The sequence below is a fragment of the Triticum aestivum genome, chromosome 7A (assembly GCF_018294505.1).
Source record: "Triticum aestivum cultivar Chinese Spring chromosome 7A, IWGSC CS RefSeq v2.1, whole genome shotgun sequence".
In the NCBI taxonomy this organism is placed as follows: domain Eukaryota; kingdom Viridiplantae; phylum Streptophyta; class Magnoliopsida; order Poales; family Poaceae; genus Triticum; species Triticum aestivum.
Genome location: NC_057812.1, coordinates 507,574,843 through 507,593,280, shown reverse-complemented (window position 1 = coordinate 507,593,280; position 18,438 = coordinate 507,574,843). Strand labels below are relative to the sequence as shown.

The 18,438-nt window shown below is 40.8% G+C and overlaps 1 protein-coding gene across 3 annotated transcripts in view; it reads left to right on the top strand.

Annotated features, from left to right (window-relative positions):
- LOC123147868 (protein SWEETIE) overlaps nucleotides 1–17,056 on the top strand; it is a 33,332-nt gene extending 16,276 nt beyond the window's left edge. Inside the window, exons 22-49 of one of the 3 annotated variants that reach the window (XR_006473489.1) lie at nucleotides 60–131; nucleotides 199–303; nucleotides 519–607; nucleotides 2,734–2,890; nucleotides 3,957–4,106; nucleotides 4,541–4,590; nucleotides 4,750–4,849; nucleotides 4,986–5,042; nucleotides 6,092–6,159; nucleotides 7,527–7,620; nucleotides 8,207–8,427; nucleotides 8,538–8,685; nucleotides 8,791–8,859; nucleotides 9,281–9,337; nucleotides 9,530–9,616; nucleotides 9,702–9,830; nucleotides 9,934–10,134; nucleotides 10,210–10,653; nucleotides 11,405–11,458; nucleotides 13,511–13,608; nucleotides 13,721–13,814; nucleotides 13,931–14,066; nucleotides 14,388–14,698; nucleotides 14,780–14,923; nucleotides 15,009–15,173; nucleotides 15,263–15,388; nucleotides 15,654–16,630; nucleotides 16,875–17,056. Coding sequence is in view for 2 of the 3 variants with exons in the window: in XM_044567186.1 (XP_044423121.1) it covers nucleotides 60–131; nucleotides 199–303; nucleotides 519–607; nucleotides 2,734–2,890; nucleotides 3,957–4,106; nucleotides 4,541–4,590; nucleotides 4,750–4,849; nucleotides 4,986–5,042; nucleotides 6,092–6,159; nucleotides 7,527–7,620; nucleotides 8,207–8,427; nucleotides 8,538–8,685; nucleotides 8,791–8,859; nucleotides 9,281–9,337; nucleotides 9,530–9,616; nucleotides 9,702–9,830; nucleotides 9,934–10,134; nucleotides 10,210–10,653; nucleotides 11,405–11,458; nucleotides 13,511–13,608; nucleotides 13,721–13,814; nucleotides 13,931–14,066; nucleotides 14,388–14,698; nucleotides 14,780–14,923; nucleotides 15,009–15,173; nucleotides 15,263–15,388; nucleotides 15,654–16,580 (4,353 nt within the window). In the remaining variant the exon portion in view is untranslated. Of the gene's footprint in view, nucleotides 1–59; nucleotides 132–198; nucleotides 304–518; nucleotides 608–2,733; nucleotides 2,891–3,956; nucleotides 4,107–4,540; nucleotides 4,591–4,749; nucleotides 4,850–4,985; nucleotides 5,043–6,091; nucleotides 6,160–7,526; nucleotides 7,621–8,206; nucleotides 8,428–8,537; nucleotides 8,686–8,790; nucleotides 8,860–9,280; nucleotides 9,338–9,529; nucleotides 9,617–9,701; nucleotides 9,831–9,933; nucleotides 10,135–10,209; nucleotides 10,654–11,404; nucleotides 11,459–13,510; nucleotides 13,609–13,720; nucleotides 13,815–13,930; nucleotides 14,067–14,387; nucleotides 14,699–14,779; nucleotides 14,924–15,008; nucleotides 15,174–15,262; nucleotides 15,389–15,653 lie in introns of all 3 variants that reach the window. The other 2 variants (XM_044567188.1, XM_044567186.1) reach the window with 2 other exon arrangements.
- Nucleotides 17,057–18,438: the final 1,382 nt, after the last annotated feature.

The following is an 18,438-nucleotide window of genomic DNA, read 5'->3' as shown; positions in this document are numbered from 1 at the left end:
AGAGCGCTAACAGTCAGATTTGTTTTCTTAATTTTAATACCATCGTGCTCTCTGTTCAGGAGTTACTGACTTTACGTGGCGCTCAATCATTGCCAACTGATATATTTAGTATGATCCAATCTATATTCAAGGTGAAGTATGCGTACAGACCAAATTTGCGAAATTATGTCCCCAATTTAACATGATTACTGTCATCAGGGCATCCTAGGGGAGAGTGAAATTTCTACAGCACAACGGCGGGCAGCATGTGAGGGTCTTGGTTTACTGGCACGCACTGGGAATGATATATTCACCGCAAGAATGGTTTGTCTCTTGATTGTGATCATACTTTTGCTCTTAATATTAATATTTGCCTGCTTTGTCAACTTCGAATTTTTGTATAAAATTACAATTTTTTATCAGTTATGCACTTTATACTTCGTACTCTTCAGGTAGATGGTTATGCATTTCATTTCTCCCCAGATACATTTTCATTTTCTAGACTCTATAGTAATGGAAGTGGTTTTTGAATTTACTAGGCTCGTTCCCTTCTTGGAGAGCTAGTAACACCAGTGGATCTGAGCTATGCAGCATCGGTTGCACTTTCATTGGGATGCATTCATCGAACGTAAGTTCTGCTTGTTGTATTTATTCTTCCTTTCCTTTCCCTATAAAAGACAGTTCAGGCTTTATCCTTTCCTTTCCTTTCCCCTTTTTTTGGTCACCTGTGATATTGCTCACCTTACTTCGAGATATGTTCAGTACTGTGTTAACACAAATACTTTTTCATTTGTGTTGCAAAAGTATGGAGGACCCAAACCCTCCATCAAGCTTGGTTAGCTAGCTTGCATTGCGCAGGCTTGTACCCGCAAAGTTTAAATCATTTCACTTTTGTAATTTGTATTTCTATCAGTTTCTGTACTAGTATAGAGACTGGTGAATGGTGATGACACCTTCTCTCTTTGTCTCCCCAACTCCCAGTTGTAAAAAACAACTAAAATAAAGCCAGAGAAAAAGCTAGCAAGAACAAATCCTAGCTATCCCACAAAAAAGGAATCCTCATAACTAAATCCTAAATAGCCACCCTGTGACGTGTGTACAAAAAATCACACCAGTACACCATGGTGCATGACCTCACCGAGTAGACTGGAGAATGCTCCCCTTAAGTCCCGGGGCTTGGACGAAAAATAAGAGGGAAAATACGGAAATTAAGCAATTTAGAGCATCTCCAACAGCCGCCCAACGCGTGGCGCTAAAAATCAGAATACAACGGCGGGTGAGCCAGCTTTTGCGCGCGGCGGTGCGCTGGCTCCAGTGGCCGCCGCAAAATAAAGCGCGCCTGAGCTGCTCCAGCAGGCGCGCTATATTTCATCTTTTTTTTCCTTGACGCCTACTATGTGAACTACGATTCGATACACATTTGGTTCTGATAGTACAAATGTGAGATAGTTCGTCACATAGCCTGCTTCTACGATAAAAAATAGTGCATAGATAGTTCATAGTCTTCTCCTACCATAGATAGATAAAACGAAAAACTACTACTACTCGTCATTCTCCGACTCGGACTCTGCCTCGGTGATGTCCTCCTCTGATGTCTGAGCAATTTTGTGTCTCAACTCCTGAACTATCCTTAATAATAACACTAATCAATGAAATTGCTTAATATTGGTGGTGTGTAGGCCATGTTTTCCTTGCTGGTTACAAAAACTCTGTAGCATGTGCATGCCTCCATTTTAGATAAGCAAACTGCAGCAACAACTGGTGGTTCTGTCTGATTTTACCATTTATGCAATCCAACAAAAGGTCAACGGCCATGAAGTTAGGGGTATGATGTGGCATAAGGTTGACGGCGGCGAACTCGAGGGGATGGCATGGGCCAAGTACAATGGTGGCGGTGCGGTGCATGTTGGCATGGACCATGGCTGGGAATTGCAGCAGAGCCTTTAATTAAAAAAATGTGTCTAGGGTTCAAAAAGGAAAAAATTGGGCTATGTTGGCATGGACCATGGCTGGGAATTGCAGCAGAGCCTTTAGTTAAAAATTGTGTCTAGGGTTCAAAAAGGAAAAAAAATGGGCTATGTTGGCATGGACCATGGCTGGGAATTGCAGCAGAACCTTTAATTACAAATATGTGTCTAGGGTTCAAAAAGGAAAGATTGGGCTAATATGTAATTTGAAGAAGTATGAGAGCTGCAATTAAAAATTTAGTCCATCGTTACAGCTTGTAATATTATTTTCTGTCTCATGTGTAGCAAATGCATTGGACTAGTCGTACATATATGTTATTTCTTCTAGTATTTAACTGTCTTATGTATGTGAAATTGCTCGTTAGAAGCATGTGTCACCTTGTTTTTTTTTCTGTGGCATGGACCATGGCTGTTTGGTTTCTAGCCACACCTTGCCACACTTTGCCACACCTCACCTTAGGCAAGTTTGACCAAGTTAGGTGGGTGTTTGGTTCTAGCCACACCTAAGGCAAGAATTTTTTAGTGAGAAGTGAACCCCACATGTCATAGACACAAAAAGTGTGGCAAGATTCCCTTATGCAAGCCAAAGTGTGGCTAACAATTTGAGCAACTCAAGTTAGGCAAGTGTGGCAAAAATAATGTGGCAATATATGGCAAACATAGTCACAATCCAAACAGTCCTATAGTGGTGTTCTACAGGGTAAGTTGTTACCTATGTGGAGTTAATTTGTGTGGGTATGTTTGACACGTGGAGTTCACTGCAGTAATGCTCTTTTTGTTGGTGCAGTGCAGGGGGAATGGCATTGTCTACTCTGGTCACTCCAACTGTGAACTCACTCTCTCATTTGAGTAAGAGTTCTAATTCTAACCTGCAGTTGTGGTCACTCCATGCTCTTCTTTTGACCATAGAAGCTGCTGGCTTGTCTTACGTCTCCCAGGTTCAGGTATTGGTCGTCGCAGTCTTATTTCATAAGTTGTAACACTCTTTTAGAGCAATGAATTGTGCATGACTTCGACCTAGTGAGTTATACACTGGGTGTGCAAGGGTTTTCAGTGACTGTTCTTACACCATCATAGTTTTCAATAGTATTATTAGTTTCCTTTTGGTTTATGTCATTTTCATACATGCCATGCAGTTTTCGTAAACTATCTACGCTTTTGTGTTGATAGTGTGAGGATTTATACGACACACCAGAACACACTGGTATTAAGTACATTTTCGTTTAACATCTCTCTTAAGTAGGGGTATGAGACGCAGAGATTGTAGTCCTCACCATTTTCTATCTCAAGGGAAACCCTACGGTGACACTTCCTAGTTCCTATTTATTGTGCCTTGTCGCACTGGTTTGGTCCTTGATTTTGTGGAATATTATCCTATTTGAGAGTAACATGTGGATCTACATGTTTAGCATCATAACTGTGTCACCTTGGTAAAGCAATTTCCCTTTACTGCCAAACATCCATGGATACTTAATCAAGAGGGATCCTTCCATGGAATTCAACAGAGGCATAAATGCATTCTATGAACTCCCGGCCTTCACACAGATTAAACATCTCAGTTTTGTGGAATTAGGGTATCTTTGGTTGGTATACTAGGGGCATGCTTGGTTCAAAGCTAACCTTGCCATACCTAAGCTTAGGTATAGTGTGGCTTGCCGCATTAGTGTGGCAAAAACACTTTTTTGGCTTTTTACCATGCAATCAAAGTGAAAGCCATGTTGCCAAACCAAAGAAAATCTTGTCACACCTTTCTGAGTCAGTGGTCGGGCCCATGCTGTAGGAAATGTATGTTGCTACAAGTGCCGCTTCTAACCAAACAGGGTGACTAACTCAGCCAAACTTGCCTAACATGTAGTGTGGCGAAGTGTGGCATGCTAGGCACCAACCAAGCAGGCCTACCTCTTAATATCACCTTTTGTGCCTTTATTTCGCCCACTAGTTGCATAATAATCGTTTTCTTGTCTGCTGATTGTAAATTTGTAATGGGTGCTTTGATATGTTGTTACACAGGGGACACTTTTCCTTGCTATGGAAATTCTTCTGTTGGAAGAAAATGGTTACGTGGATTTTAGACAGGAAATAGGCCATCTTATCAATGCAATAGTGGCAGTTCTCGGTCCTGAACTTGCTCCGGGTAGCATATTCTTTTCACGCTGCAAGGTTGGGCAATTTTTTCTGTATAATTTTCTGCCTATTTTTCATTGGATCTTGCTAATAATTAATGTCTTATTAATAAATATACATGTCAGTCTACCCTTTTAGTTTTGTTATTACATACATGTCATTTTACCACTTCAAGGTTCACATGCCATTCTACTGCTTTGGGATGCACATGTCACATATCTTCCATAACGAGAACTACTGGCTGTGGCTATGTAAAGTATAATACAGAGGGTATTGAACTAATGAACAATGTAAAGTTTACCTTGTTAAGTCTCCCTTATGCTTGAGTTCTCATGCATGTTGCTAGAATGACATGTATCTAGTAATGGAGGGACCATTTACTGTCTTTAAGAGACATGAACTTGCATCTATTTTTCTCCTTTTTCGTTTCTAGCGAAAGTTGTTCACATGACTCATATTGTTAAGTTCAGTCTGTCATTGCAGAGATAAGCTCCTCAAATGAAACGGCTACACTTCTAGAGTACGTAATGATTATAAATAATATCTATTTTCTTTAACAAGTACTCCCTCCGTCCACTAGTGTTAAAACGCTCTTATATTATGGGACAGAGGGAGTAGGTGATTAGGAGAGGTCAGATTTGGATGTAGTGCTCAAAGTATTTTCCGTTGTATGTTGCAGATCAGTTAGGTTTGCTCAGCAGCTTGTTCTTTTTGCTCCTCAAGCTGTTCCTGTGCATTCCCATGTTCGAAGTCTTGTCCCAACGCTTTTCTCAAGACAGGTAGGTGGTCTTGTGTAGTTGTTTACTTTCATATTAACATTTCCTTTCTATAGACAGGTAGGTTATGCCGTAGTGCGTATTTATTTACTTTGATATTAGCATTCCCTTCCCTTACTGTGGCCTACTTTTGTAACAGCCAAGCCATAGGTATTTAGCAGTGTCGACATTGCGTCATCTAATCGAAAGAGACCCGGTAAGGCATGCAAGCTGAAACCCTTTATTTTAGTGCTTCAATCCAAATACCTGACAGTCTCTAGTATCATTTGCATACAAAAAGTTATAATTTTCCACTTTATGTTGTACTACCTCTGTCCGGGTTTATTGGGCCCGTAAGCAATACTCACGCATACAGTTTTACAAGGCCCCTGCAGGGGAAAGGCCCTCGATTTTCTCCCGAATTAATCTCGCATGCAGTTTTAAAGCGCGTTTCTCAAGAAACAGCTAGCGCATGCATCTTTAATTGTCCTGATTGGCCATGCAGCCACGATTAGCGCGCGCGTGAGCATGCATTCGTGCGCTTTCTAGGAAAATCGCAGGCGCAGTTACTGCGATCCCGGCGGCCTGGTTTATCAGCATTAAATATGTGCTTAACTGCTGGTTCTACTCAAAGCAATATCTCTGCATTCGAGGTTGCCTTGGTCTCCGAGTTTTGGTCCACGGGCCCAAAAAACCCGTACGGAGGAGTACATAGCATGGAAATGAGGATTTATTTTTTATTGCTTGTCACTGTATATTATTTGGCATAAATTCTCATACTAATTTGTCTTATTTTAATGTAAAAGCTACCCGTGCATGCAAATTTTCTTACAAGGGTAACTATCTAAACTTATTACTATTTCTGGAAAATATGCATATCTTTACTACGTAAAGTAAATCCAGTAGCAGCAAGTGGGTTAGCAATAAGCATTCACTAATTACTGCCAACTCTGCCATTTTGGATGCCATTAACTTTGTATGCAGGAAGATCTTATGTCGTTATATTGTTTTGTCATATTTTCCAAATTGATGTTTGATTTGTCAATGATAACATTTTAATATAAGTTTGTTGGACATCTAGTTCATTAATCAATTAAATTTTAGCTCTTTCGCTTGAACAAAATTGAATGACCTCTTTTATGCTATAACATCTTTTGGCATCTTTATGGTAAGAACACATTTATTTTATCCAGAATTTCCTGTTGTGGGAGAATCCTATGCAATTACTTCCGCTCGTCTTATTTGCCACTGAATCTTCTCTGTCAGGCTGCAATGATCAATGAGAACATCGAAGAGAATCTGTTCAGTATGCTTGATGGGGAAACCGACTCTGAGTATGTTACTACCATGGGTGTGTGTGTGTGTTGCATCTGTGGTATATCCTGTATTCTTCGCACCTAGTAGTTATAATCTTTTCATGTCCAAGTAAGCTAGTTATTAGGTTTTGAACTTCCATATTGGTTGAAATATATCTTCCTGTCTTCGGGTGCATCATCGTGCTGTGATGATGCTGTCCTTTTGCTGCATAATACAAAGATGCCAAGACTGGCATTGTCAAGATTTGGCAGTGTGCCATCATAAGGTGGCAACATGGTATATTTTTGCACCTATCTGTAGCTTCTTACCACGACTATATTATACATTTACCAAAGTAAAGGTGGACAAGTGCAAGCGTACAACTGAAGGGATGGAGTGCCGCACTGCCGCTGTTAGGTGCCAGTATGTCATATTTAGGCACCCATGTATAGTTTCTTACCGTCATCATAAAACTCCCATCTGTTATCTTTACATGACGTTCTAGGCTTCTTGACATCATCACATTGAGCTTTGCATGGCATTCTATCCCACTTAATTACTCCTTTGAATGAGCCATGTTAAATCCAATCTGTGGCTGCCATATTAGATGCTTGTGTATGCACATCAAATGCAGCCAATATAGGGCTACCGCTGCTTAGGGAATTTATATATGGTAACACTGTTGAAGTGTATATGTGGATTGCCTAGCCCTTTCCATCAGTTCGGACTTTTGGTTGCGTTGACTAGTGCATGAAGCTTAACATGGTATCAGGGCCTAAGGTCTTGAGTTCAAGTCCTGGCTTTCGCAATTTATTCAAAAATTGTTGTCCCCCCCTTTGTGTCCATGTATAGGCCTCTTGAGCCATACCTCTGAGTCTATCCACGTGTTGACTTCCCGCGTCACATGTGAGAGGGAGTGTTGAAGTGTATATGTGGATTGCCTGGCCCTTTTCATCAGTTTGGACTTTTGGTTGCTTTGGCTAGTGCATGAAGCTTAACAAACAGAAGGATATTCATTTTGGATTGGGAAACTGTGAAATACATGGCGTTTACAGTTTCAAAGAAAATGTTTGACAGCATTTTCTACTGAACACTTAAGAAGGGCAAGGGTCTCGTAGTAAATGCGGAACATTCTCTTTCAGGGTGTAAACGCGTTGGTATTGTTTGACAAACATACTGAAAATATTGTATGCCCAAAATGTCATCTATGTGCATTGTGCAAACAGAGGACATACATATTGTATCACCTTTCATTCAATGCTTGTACATGTGTGTATTGCTGACACTCATTTTGGATTAATATTTCTATAAAATCATTGTTTGGAAGGTGGAAAATTTATTACTATTATAAAAGGTTCTTGTCAGTTGTGAGATGGAAATTAATTTTCAGTTTTCAAATGTGCAGAATAGCAACATTGGTTCGGGCGACTATTATTCGCTTATTGTATACATCATGTCCACTGCGTCCATCTCGATGGTTAGCCGTTCTGCGGAATATGGTATGTTTAATAGGCTTTGCATTGAGCTTCAATATGTTGTGTTTAGTTCCTAAGACCTTCTGAATATATGTATCTTGTAATTGTCCGAGTTAGTTTGTCCCCACCATAAAAAGAGACATCCATTACAATAATTATCTGCAATGGCATATATCCTGTTAATGTTCTGATTATTCATTCTGCGCCAAGGGTAGATATCATATCTCTACTAGCATACTGTTCTTTTTCTCAAAAAGAGAATCATGCAAAATGCTATAGATTCTTGCAACTAGCATGTTCTATGCAATTTAATTGTAGCGTGATAGCATTTCTTATCTCAATACCTGTCTTCCTATTTGCATGCACACTGACAGAAGGCTTTTGGTACTATATGCTCAACATTTTCTTGCCTCTGAATTTGTTGATTCTCATCCTGATTGTCAGTAAGTGAATCATAGATTGCTGACTCTGGTACATTCACCATGGATCTAGTATACGTGATGATAAACATGCATATTAGCTCCTTCAAGTGTTGGTACATAATTCTTCAGGAGGAGAATTCATGCTTTGGAGTTGGTATGGCTTATGTTGATTCTGTTATACCATTCAGGTTCTTGCTACATCAGTTACAAGAAATACGAGTGAAGGTCTGACCAGTTCTGGACATGATTCCATTGACAGTACGCATGAGAATGATGTGTATGGAGAAGATGACGACAGTATGATTTCCGGTCCAAAGCAGGAGCAAGTAAACTGGTCTGCTCCTATATCGAGTCAGTTTTCTCGAAGAAATAAACACCTCAGATACCGCACTAGGGTATTTGCAGCAGAGTATGTTGTGTATATGACTTTTGCTTCTATCAATCCCAAACTTTTCTGAAGATACTACGTAATATTTTTGTTTCACTCATCATTTGTATTTCCTATTTTTGATAAAACAGATGTGTTAGCCATGTACCGGTTGCAGTTGGAACAGAATCAGCTCATTTTGATCTCTTGTTGGCAAGGAGTGCAATAGCTAAGGGGACTTATTTATCAAATGATTGGCTTGTGCTTAAGCTACAGGAGTTGGTCTCGCTTTCGTATCAGGTCCAAACATAAAACAGATCTTACATACAGACCATAGAACTATCTGAAAGAAGTTCTTAAGTCAAATTTGCCCGTTTAAAGCTAACAACTACATTTGCATGGCAGATAAGTACTGGACAGTTTGAGGGTATGCAACCGATAGGCGTGCAGCTTTTATGTTTGATTATGGACAAGGTGCCTGAGCTCTTCCAAAGATATAGGCCTTGACATAAATACATAATTTATTCATGATATCAACCATTCACTATATAGCAATTCTAAGGCAAACATCTGTGACTTGAATTATAATATGGAAGAACTGGTCAAGGCTTGTTGACCATGCATATTGTGTCGCCTTTAAAATACTGCGAAACTATAGTACATTTTTTTTGCGAAGTATAATGTTGTACATGTGTCCTGAAAGTCCTGTTATTTGCTTGCACAAATCATGTGGTAGTCCTTATAATTGTTTCACCAGGGAATTGAGTACCGAATAGAGATTTTTAAATTATCTATCTTTTTGTACGAATCCTTTCCTGTGATTGTATTAGTCCTCTAATTATCTATTTTAAATTATTTACTCTGTTAAACTCAACCTGGGCCTTTTTGTTTATAGTTTGGCATGGCAGTGGATCCTGAATTTCCTGGACATATCTTGTTGGAACAATTTCAGGTGATTCTCTGATCTCATCACTTTCTAACGGTAGTTTTGAGCAAAAAAGAAATTCTTGATGGCCTGTGTTCTTACTGTGTAATCCAATACATGCATGCGGCAGATGTATGCCGACAAATCATCTATGCTGATATAAATTAACCAAGTGATTGACCAATTATTTGATGCACTGTTGTGTACTTCAAAATGCAGGCTCAGCTTGTTTCAGCTGTTAAAACGGCAATAAGTACTACTTCTGGTCCACTTCTATTGGAGGCTGGCCTTGAACTTGCTACAAAGGTGAGATCTCTATCCCTAAATAAATCCTGTTCTTTCCCTTTGATATTGATCTCCACTTATAAACAACTATGCTCATTAACACCAGGTTATGACGAGCAGCGTCATTGGTGGGGACAAAGTAGCTCTTAATCGTCTCTTTTTGCTAATATCCCGTCCACTAAGTGATATAGAGGACCTTTTTTACCCATCTTTTGCTGACTGGGTTGTGTGTAAGGTATTTCTCCTAGATTTTCTTCTGTAGTGATACATCTCTTCTGTTTTTGTTTTCAGTATCTGGTACTATCGTTGTTTCTGATCTTTGCTGTGCAATCATACAGATCAAAGTGCGCCTTCTTACAGCGCATGCTGCAGTAAAATGTTACACCTATCAATTCTTGAGGGCAAAGGAAAATGTTCCTGATGAACACCAGCAGCTGGCACCTTTACTAGCAAATAGCTCAATGCTATTGGGGAAATATTGGGTTGGAGCCCTCAAGGATTACTTTTCTATAATCTTTGGCTTGCATTCAAGAATTAATGTAAGACCATCCGTCAAACTCCAATCACTGCATACCTAAGATTAGGAAATGACCTATATTGTTTTCTTTAAACAGCACAAGCCATTCCTTGATGGAATTCAGTCATTATTGGTCTCGTCGAAGGTACAGAAGTATCTTGATGAAGTTTGGGCACTAATTCTCCAGGCAACAGCTCTTGATGCAGCTCCTGCGGAGTTCGGCGCGGATGATTCTGAAGATGTTCATGAACACATGTTTATCTCTGGACGTAGTATGGTCAAATTGGAGCAAAGTGATTTCCAGTTTCTCTGGGGACTATCTGTCCTTGTGCTATTTCATTCACACCAATCAACGGTGAATGGTTCTGTCAAGATGAAGCTTGACTGTAGCAAAGAGAATTTTTTTTCGAACATTGTTTTCTATGGACTAGATAATCCAAGATCATGTGATCAAGTCTTACCTGTGTTATTGTCCCTCACAACTGAAGCCTTTTTCAGCAAGGATTTCCTTTCAGTCGATATTTGCCAGGAACTCCTTCAGGTCAGTGCACATTCTCGATATTTACGTGTATTCTCGATTATGATGGGAATCTAAGTATAGTGCTAATGTATGCATTACTAGGTGCATATACACTTTTGATCGGTGCAATGGTTCTCTAGTTTAGTTTTGAGTATATTTCTGTCAACCTTGAGTTAGTAGAGCGCCTGAGCCTACTATAGCCATGCAAATTTCAATGCAAGGGAACAACTTTGGCCATGGCAGTCTCTACCATTGGCTAATAAGCTCAAGTATTTAGCTTTTAATATGACAAGAGTCTTACATCTTACTCCCCCCGTTCCTAAATATAAGACCTTTTAGAGATTTCAATACGGACAACATACGGATGTATATAGACATATTTAGAGTGTAGATTCACTCATTTTACTCTGTATGTAGTCCATACTGAAATCTCTAAAAGGTCTTATATTTAGGAACGGAGGGAGTAGTTATTTCTGTTTCTGAGGGAACTTGCGTCGGCATACCCAACTAAACTCTACGCATGTTTCCAAATGATAAGATGCCTTAGATGCAATTCTGATACGCCATCAGTGTTCTTTAACTTCATGGACATCTTTGAGTAATCGCATAGTTGCAAATTGGTATGCAGGTCTGAGGTTATCAAAAAAGATATGAAGCTGCTTGCTTAGATGTGTTACTGTTTATACTTCTATTTAGTTGTGAGTTTGACTTTATTAATTGTACCGTATCCTTCTCAAGGCCATTCTTACGTTAGCAATTTGCATCAATGCAGGCTCTAATGTATGCTGATTGCTCTGGTGCTCCTGTTGTATCTCTGTTCTCAAAGGTAATCTACCAATCATAATTCATCGTGCTTTCATCATGAGCACCCCTGAATGTGAACATTATCCTCATTGTATATTATGTTTGAGGATATATGGTTATTAGTACATGTGAAAATGCAAAGAAAGAAGATGAAAGTTGAAAACAAGTTCATAAGAAAACCACCAGAAACCCACACCTGCTTATTATAATGTAAATTCAGAATGGATGCCTGGGCAGCAAAACTATGATATGAATTGGTAAATTGCACTGCCTTGCAGCATGGGATCATCTTGGTCCGACAATTCGTGAATGTCAATCTGGCACCTTAATTTGTATATGTGATGCACAATTAGTCAAAACCCTCCCACAAGGGGTCCACTTCTGACAAACCTGCTGGAGTTGGGGTTTGTATTTTAGGGTGTTCTCAAACGACTCCCCAGGAGCAAGGCCCTGGGACAAAATGATTTCACTTCCAAAGTTGTCAAAGCATCGAGACACAGTGAAAACTGCTGCGTCTGACAAATTTACCTGAACTAGTAATTATGTACATGCAATGCATGTATTAGGTAGGATATTAGTGGCACGTTATATTAGGTAAGGTATATTTGTGGCACATTGATATTTGGTAAGATATTAATTGCTTTCTTCGTGGGAATGGTAAGATATTAATTACATGGCAGATTTCATGGGATAGCGTTGAGTCTAAACATGTTTATAACCAATGGCAGTGGTGGGTAATTAGAGCGTTAAATATGTTTGGTGCTCAACATTGGAGCGATTTGAACCGCTAGATTACATGATTTGACGGTTGAGATGGTTTGGATCTGCCTCTTTGGGTCTTTTTATATTGGTATAGAAACATTGGAGCGATTTGAACCGCTAGATTACATGATTTGACGGTTGAGATGGTTTGGATCTGCCTCTTTGGGTCTTTTTATATTGGTATAGATTAAGCATTGATTATGCTGATCTGGGAGAAACAGGATGGCTCCATCCTATGCGAGATCAGGCGAATTAGCCTGCTATCTATTGGCTAAGCTCTTTGCCTAGATGCTAGTATCGTGCCTCTCCAAGCTTCCAGCAATTGTGCGTACAAACTAATGCACATTCATCTGTAGAACTCATAATCCATGACAACAGTGTCGGTACCAGAAAATATGTATCAGGGGGGCCAAGTGCTAGGAAAACAAGTTAGGGAGGGCCAAACTATTGAAAAATAGATTTTCAGCAGCAAAAGAAAATACTGATTATGTCGCTGTTCGTAGCTAATTAGCAGTAAAATCCTAACCCCCCCCCCCCCCCACCCCCCGCGGGTCTACGGCACTGCATGACAACTTTAGAGTTTGCCCAGAGGTTTACAATCTTGTTCCCAGCTGTGTTAAGGCGGCTATTCAGACGGCTAGCCTGCCAGGATTGGTGTTGGACAGCGGAGTATCTGCCCAGGCACTAAGCTACCACCTGCTAATCCTTGTTTGCTGTTGGACCAAGCACCAGAAACGATGCAACATCTCTTGATCGCGGCAGCTTTGGCGCGAGATTCTATCATGGATTCAGTCCACTGGACAGCCACCTGGGCCTGGAGATGACTTTGTAGAGTTGTAGATCTTCACGATGCACAGCATGCCCGTGGTGCAACGGAGGGGTTTAGCCTTCCTTTCCATGCTCTACGCATAGTAGATTTAAGTGCCGAAATGCTGCCCTCTTCAATGATCGACATCGCTGAGCTGATTTCTGCCATCCAAGCAGAGGCATGACTCTTGAGTGGCAGTTGGCATGAAGGGTTACAGATCACATTGCCATCCACGCCTAGCCTGTGACAACTTATTTAGTTCTATCTATCAATGCATCAAGACCCATGACTTTTGTGTTATCTCAGGAAAATGGACCTGCTACTATTGTTTCTTTTTTGAATATAAGATCATCATTTATTCATGTGTGCTAAAAGCTTATAGGAGCATTGCACCTTTGTGCCATAAAAGTATTGCTGCTGGTTTGGAATTTGGGGCATCTGTTGATTTGTTCTATTTCAACATGCTTTCATCGCTACTTCACTAACAAAATTTTCCTCTTGAAGATTATAAGACTCTGCCCTGACAAGTTTTTTGAGGCGGAAGACTTTGTCTTTGTTGCATTAGAGTTATACTCTCATTGTCTTGCCATGGTACTTCAAAGGTATTTCTACCATAATGTACTTAACTCCAAATCCCATTTTATGAGCTTGTGATTATTTCGTCTTTCCTCAACATAATATTGGCAATTGGTTCCTTTTTCTCTCACATTGCAGCAGGGATGGAAATTCTCAGGTATCGTCAAGTAACACGTTACTTCCTGAACTATCTTCTGCAAGTGAGACTATGGGTTGCCGGATGGAAAATAAGGTAGTGATACGAGGCAACCCGAGCTAATATCTCTGACTGTGCGTGTAAAAATTCCTTATTGCCTTTTGAAGGGCTTTTGTGATTTATGAAAACTAATAGCTTAATTCATGTGGCAGCATTTGTGGAAGCTAATGATGGTACTGCTATCCACATCGCATCAATCGTTTCAACTCGTCTCGACTGATCAGTGCTTGTCAAATATCATCTCCTTTCTGCATAATATCTTGCCTTTCATGAAGAGGTGCTTTAGAGGTAGCATCTTCCTGTTGTTCTTGACCTACTTCCTTTAAGAGAACTTTTTGCTTGTGTCCGTACAGTATCAGCATATTTCAGAATTCCCCTGAAAACATAATAAGTATCTAAACTGCCCTTAGTCCTGTCTGTACGCATCTCGAGTTTCAGTAAACTACTGGAGACTGGTCAAACCAGTCTGGAAAATACGAGTATCTATGTTTGCCATATGTACCAAAAACAGAATTTTGCCAAAAGGAAAATCGTAGGTAGCTTTAAACTTTTCTGCCCGAAAGTGCCGATTGAAAAGGACTATATATATTAATGTTGTCTGTTTTGCAGAAAGAGTTGAACCAGGTGATGTGCACACCAATCCGCAAGTTGCATTAGGAGCTTTGATTAGCCTGTTGGCATACTTCTGTACAGAATGTGATAATAGGATTACGATGCTGGAAAACAAGATTTCTGATTCCTACAGGCTGTTGGCGAAGATACTATTTTTTTGTTCCGGAGAAGTCATTGCTCTTGCAAAACTTGTTCACGAGATTGAGTTTCTTAATGAAAATGGTAGTAAGAATGATGTGTATATGTGTGGCAGCTTTAGGCATTGCATACACGTTATTCAGGGATCACTTCGTAGCACCAACATGCAGGTACCTAACTGGCTTTGCCTACTATGTGCACCTAACATTTCAGATTGTGTTAGTAGCTAAGAAGGTGGTTTGACCAATCAGGTTCAAATGCTGGGGATACATGTGCTGAAAACTTGTGCGCAGAGAGAGCTAACTGAAGTTTCGCAAACAGAGACTCATTCTTTTATGATATTACTTGGGGAATTACTAGGAGATGTATTTGATTTGATGCAAACTGCATTGAAGGTACTGTTTGTATCTGTATTAATTTTGATATTATTGACATTTCTATGAAATCAGATGGCATGCTTTGACAACTTCTCTTCTCCAGAATTGTTCAAGCCAGGAATCTGTCAACGTGATTGATGATTGTCTAAAATTGCTGTTCCTCTTCCACACACTAGCACAATCACAGAAATACCAGCAAGAGGCTACAGTACTTCTGTTGGATGCCTTACTGATGGTTTTCTATTTGTCCGATGATAATGCTTCACAGGTAGCAAATCGATATCTTTTTCCCAATTTCATATCATGTGTATACTATCGTGTTTGGTGTTAATGTCTGTCTAAGCGGACCCCTTTCAGGAACTTACTGAAGTAAATACCATCTCCAAGAAGTTGTTCTCTCATTTTATTCAGATCCCATCAGCCGCCATACAGATCAAAGATGTAATGCTGTCAGCACCACCTACAAAAAGACAGCAGCTTCAGGTATTGTGCATTAGTATATGCTTGTCATTCATCGTGTGAATGTTTTTCTTTGTACATCTTTTAGATCCTGATTTTCATGATGGCTTCTATTTTTTTTGTCACATTGCGATCCATTCTCTTGCAATTTGAGATTACCTTCATGCTAAATATCCAGCTGGATGCAGCTTTCTTTTGATGGGATGTGGGTTTGGGGCATCTTTTGATGTAGTAAATATCTGCATTCTTTGCATCTTAAAGCACTCTGTGATCTTGCCTTTTGTTGTAGGACATGATCCGAGCTTCAGTCAGCCATGGTCAGATCATGGTGCCATTGAATACGAGTGCACAATCACAGCAGAATGTTCAGGATAGCAGTAAAAAACCTGGTTCTGTAGCCATAGCGTCTGGTGCTGATGCAGTCGAAGAGAAGGATGGAAATGAAGTTAGCGATGATGACTGGGATGATGATTGGGACACTTTCCAATCTCTTCCCGCAACTACTGCCAAGGATGATGCAGATTCTGCTGTAGTTGTTTCACCAATTCCTGAACAGGGCTCCGTTGTAAGTTCTCAGGAACAGATCCATCAGGGAAATACTAATCATGATATTGGTGATTTGGATGTAGCAGTGGGCACATTAGAAGGCAGAAAATCTGCTGAGAGAGTATTTGGGGAAGCCTCTGCTTCACAATGCTCTAGCCCTAAGCCACAGGTCAATAGAGAATCCCTAGAGTCGTCGTACGAAGATGATGAGAAAGTTCCAAGATATCCAAGAGTTGATTGCGTGGAGCAACCGGCGGATGTTCTGATGAATGATAAGACACTGAGTGAATTGCCGCAGGATCATGACAACCAGTTTGGTTGTAACGAAAGAAACAATGGTGACCTGGAAGATGAGGGCACTGATTCAGCTATCGAAGATAACAAGAAGGATGCTCTTGGAGGAACTCGAAGCTCCGAGGGAGATGCCCTAGATGAAAATATTGCTTGCAGAGACGATTCCACTAACAGTTTGAACAAGCTTTCAGATGTTGTGGTTAATGAGGGCAGCGACATGCCATCAACTGTTGATATTAAGGAGTCTGGGGAAGAGTTAGCACCTTCCTCTCATGTTCTTGGTACGATGAATGCTAGCTTATCTGGGAATGATGTCAGTATGAGCAATGCCGACGCCAAACCAGAATCATCTGTAGGTGAAAGCTCAGAATCGTAACTGAGAGGAACTTGTTGTAGACCACATACATCACTGGGGAGAATCGAATATGCTGATCAGAACATAGGAAATGAAAAACAGCAAGGTTGGCCTAGTTGCAAGCACTTTGAATCCTCATTGCCTGATCTTGATGATACAATCCGGGTGCTCAAGCCTACAGTCTAAAAGAGCTGTCTGCGCCGAGGTGTGGTGAGATCAGAAGCATCGCCCCACGATAGAAGATTTGTTCATAGTTACGGGTAGCCTGGAGTTGCTTAGCTGTGACGTGGATTGTATTGTATGCTTGTACCATACTGCTTGTTCTCACATGTTTGCAGTAGGTTTTGGTTGCATGCTGTAGAGTTTGTATACCAATTTTTTTATACTTGAGAGTTCAGACATCAGATGCGAGGGTTGTACACATGTATCTACTGTTTAATGTTGCGCGGTATGCATTGGTGACCTCATCTTTGTGCTGGGAATAGGAGGCCAGCTGATACCATGTTTGCACGGGAACCTGATCTACGTCATGACATTTCGTGGATGTCGTGGATATTCATCACGTTTATACGAAGTCGAGTGTCTGTGCGGCTTGCATTTACTGATGTGTTTTTGCGATGTTACCATGCTATGCTTAAAATTAAGATAAAGGTGTGTCTGCAGAACCTGATAAAAATGCCTAAAGGTCGATCCTTGGCCTGTTTAACCCTTATTACGTTAAGTTTGACCCTTAGCACATTAATGGTTCCTGAACGCCTGAGTACAACGACTGAGCGTGCACATACGTATTTGAGAAGTTCGGCCGGCGATAAGGGTGGAACTTCAGCCGGTGCACTGCCGCAATATGACTGTCAGAGAAGCATGCCGATGTAGACGTTGGCGGAGAGACGAGCCGAGGAAGATATGCCTCGGCCAAGCTTGAGATCATATACTCCCTCTGTTCACTTTTATAAGACCTTAAAGACATTTCAGACAATGTACAAAACATCCCATTTTAAGTTGTCTGAAATGACTTATAAAAGTGTCACTTTTATAAGACCTTAAAGACATTTCAGACAATGTATAAAACATCCCATTTTAAGTTGTCTGAAATGACTTATAAAAGTGAACGGAGGGAGTAATAAACATAATGAATACTAGTATATCTGAACTTCACGCTCGGGCGCTGGGGGGTTTCTGCCCCTTGTATGTCAACGAGAATCGACATGGAACTTGAGCTCTGTCAATAGCTGAACTTACCGCTGAAACCGAGCCAAACGTGAGACGCGTGTCCACCGTGCTTCTCCACTATTTTCACAGAGCCAAAAGAGGCCGTGAGCCCAATCCGAAGCGCATAGTCACGCTCACGCCATATGAAGACGTCACAAAACGTTCCTCGCCAAGGGCGCCTGAACGCAGCACCATTCTAACGCGCAGATGCATCATGAAACGCACCTCCTTTGTGACCTTGTAGCACGGCCAGCAGGGACGAACCCGCAGCCGCACATGCGCCGACGGGCACGTCCTCTTCAGCAAACAGCAAGACGTAGATCGCACGGCTTGTGTTTCTGAAAGCCGATCGAGTGAGTAGCAGCATATTGATCATTCGGGTGCTGATCTGTGACATGACCTCAGGAATATGCCAGCAGCACGTACGCCCGCCGCTGAAAAGAGCTCTCCACACAAGATGATTCGTCTAGCCACCCGTTCTTACTACTTCTTTTCTGCCTGAGCAATGATATGATCTCTTGGAAAAAAGATGACATGCCCAGCCTTGTATTCCTCCCTCGCAATGATGTACCGTATGATCTGTTGCGAGACACATGATCCATGTTAGGTTAGTGGATCGCACCTGCACTGGGGCTCCGTGCTGTTACTGGCGGATTTGGATCTCATCAAA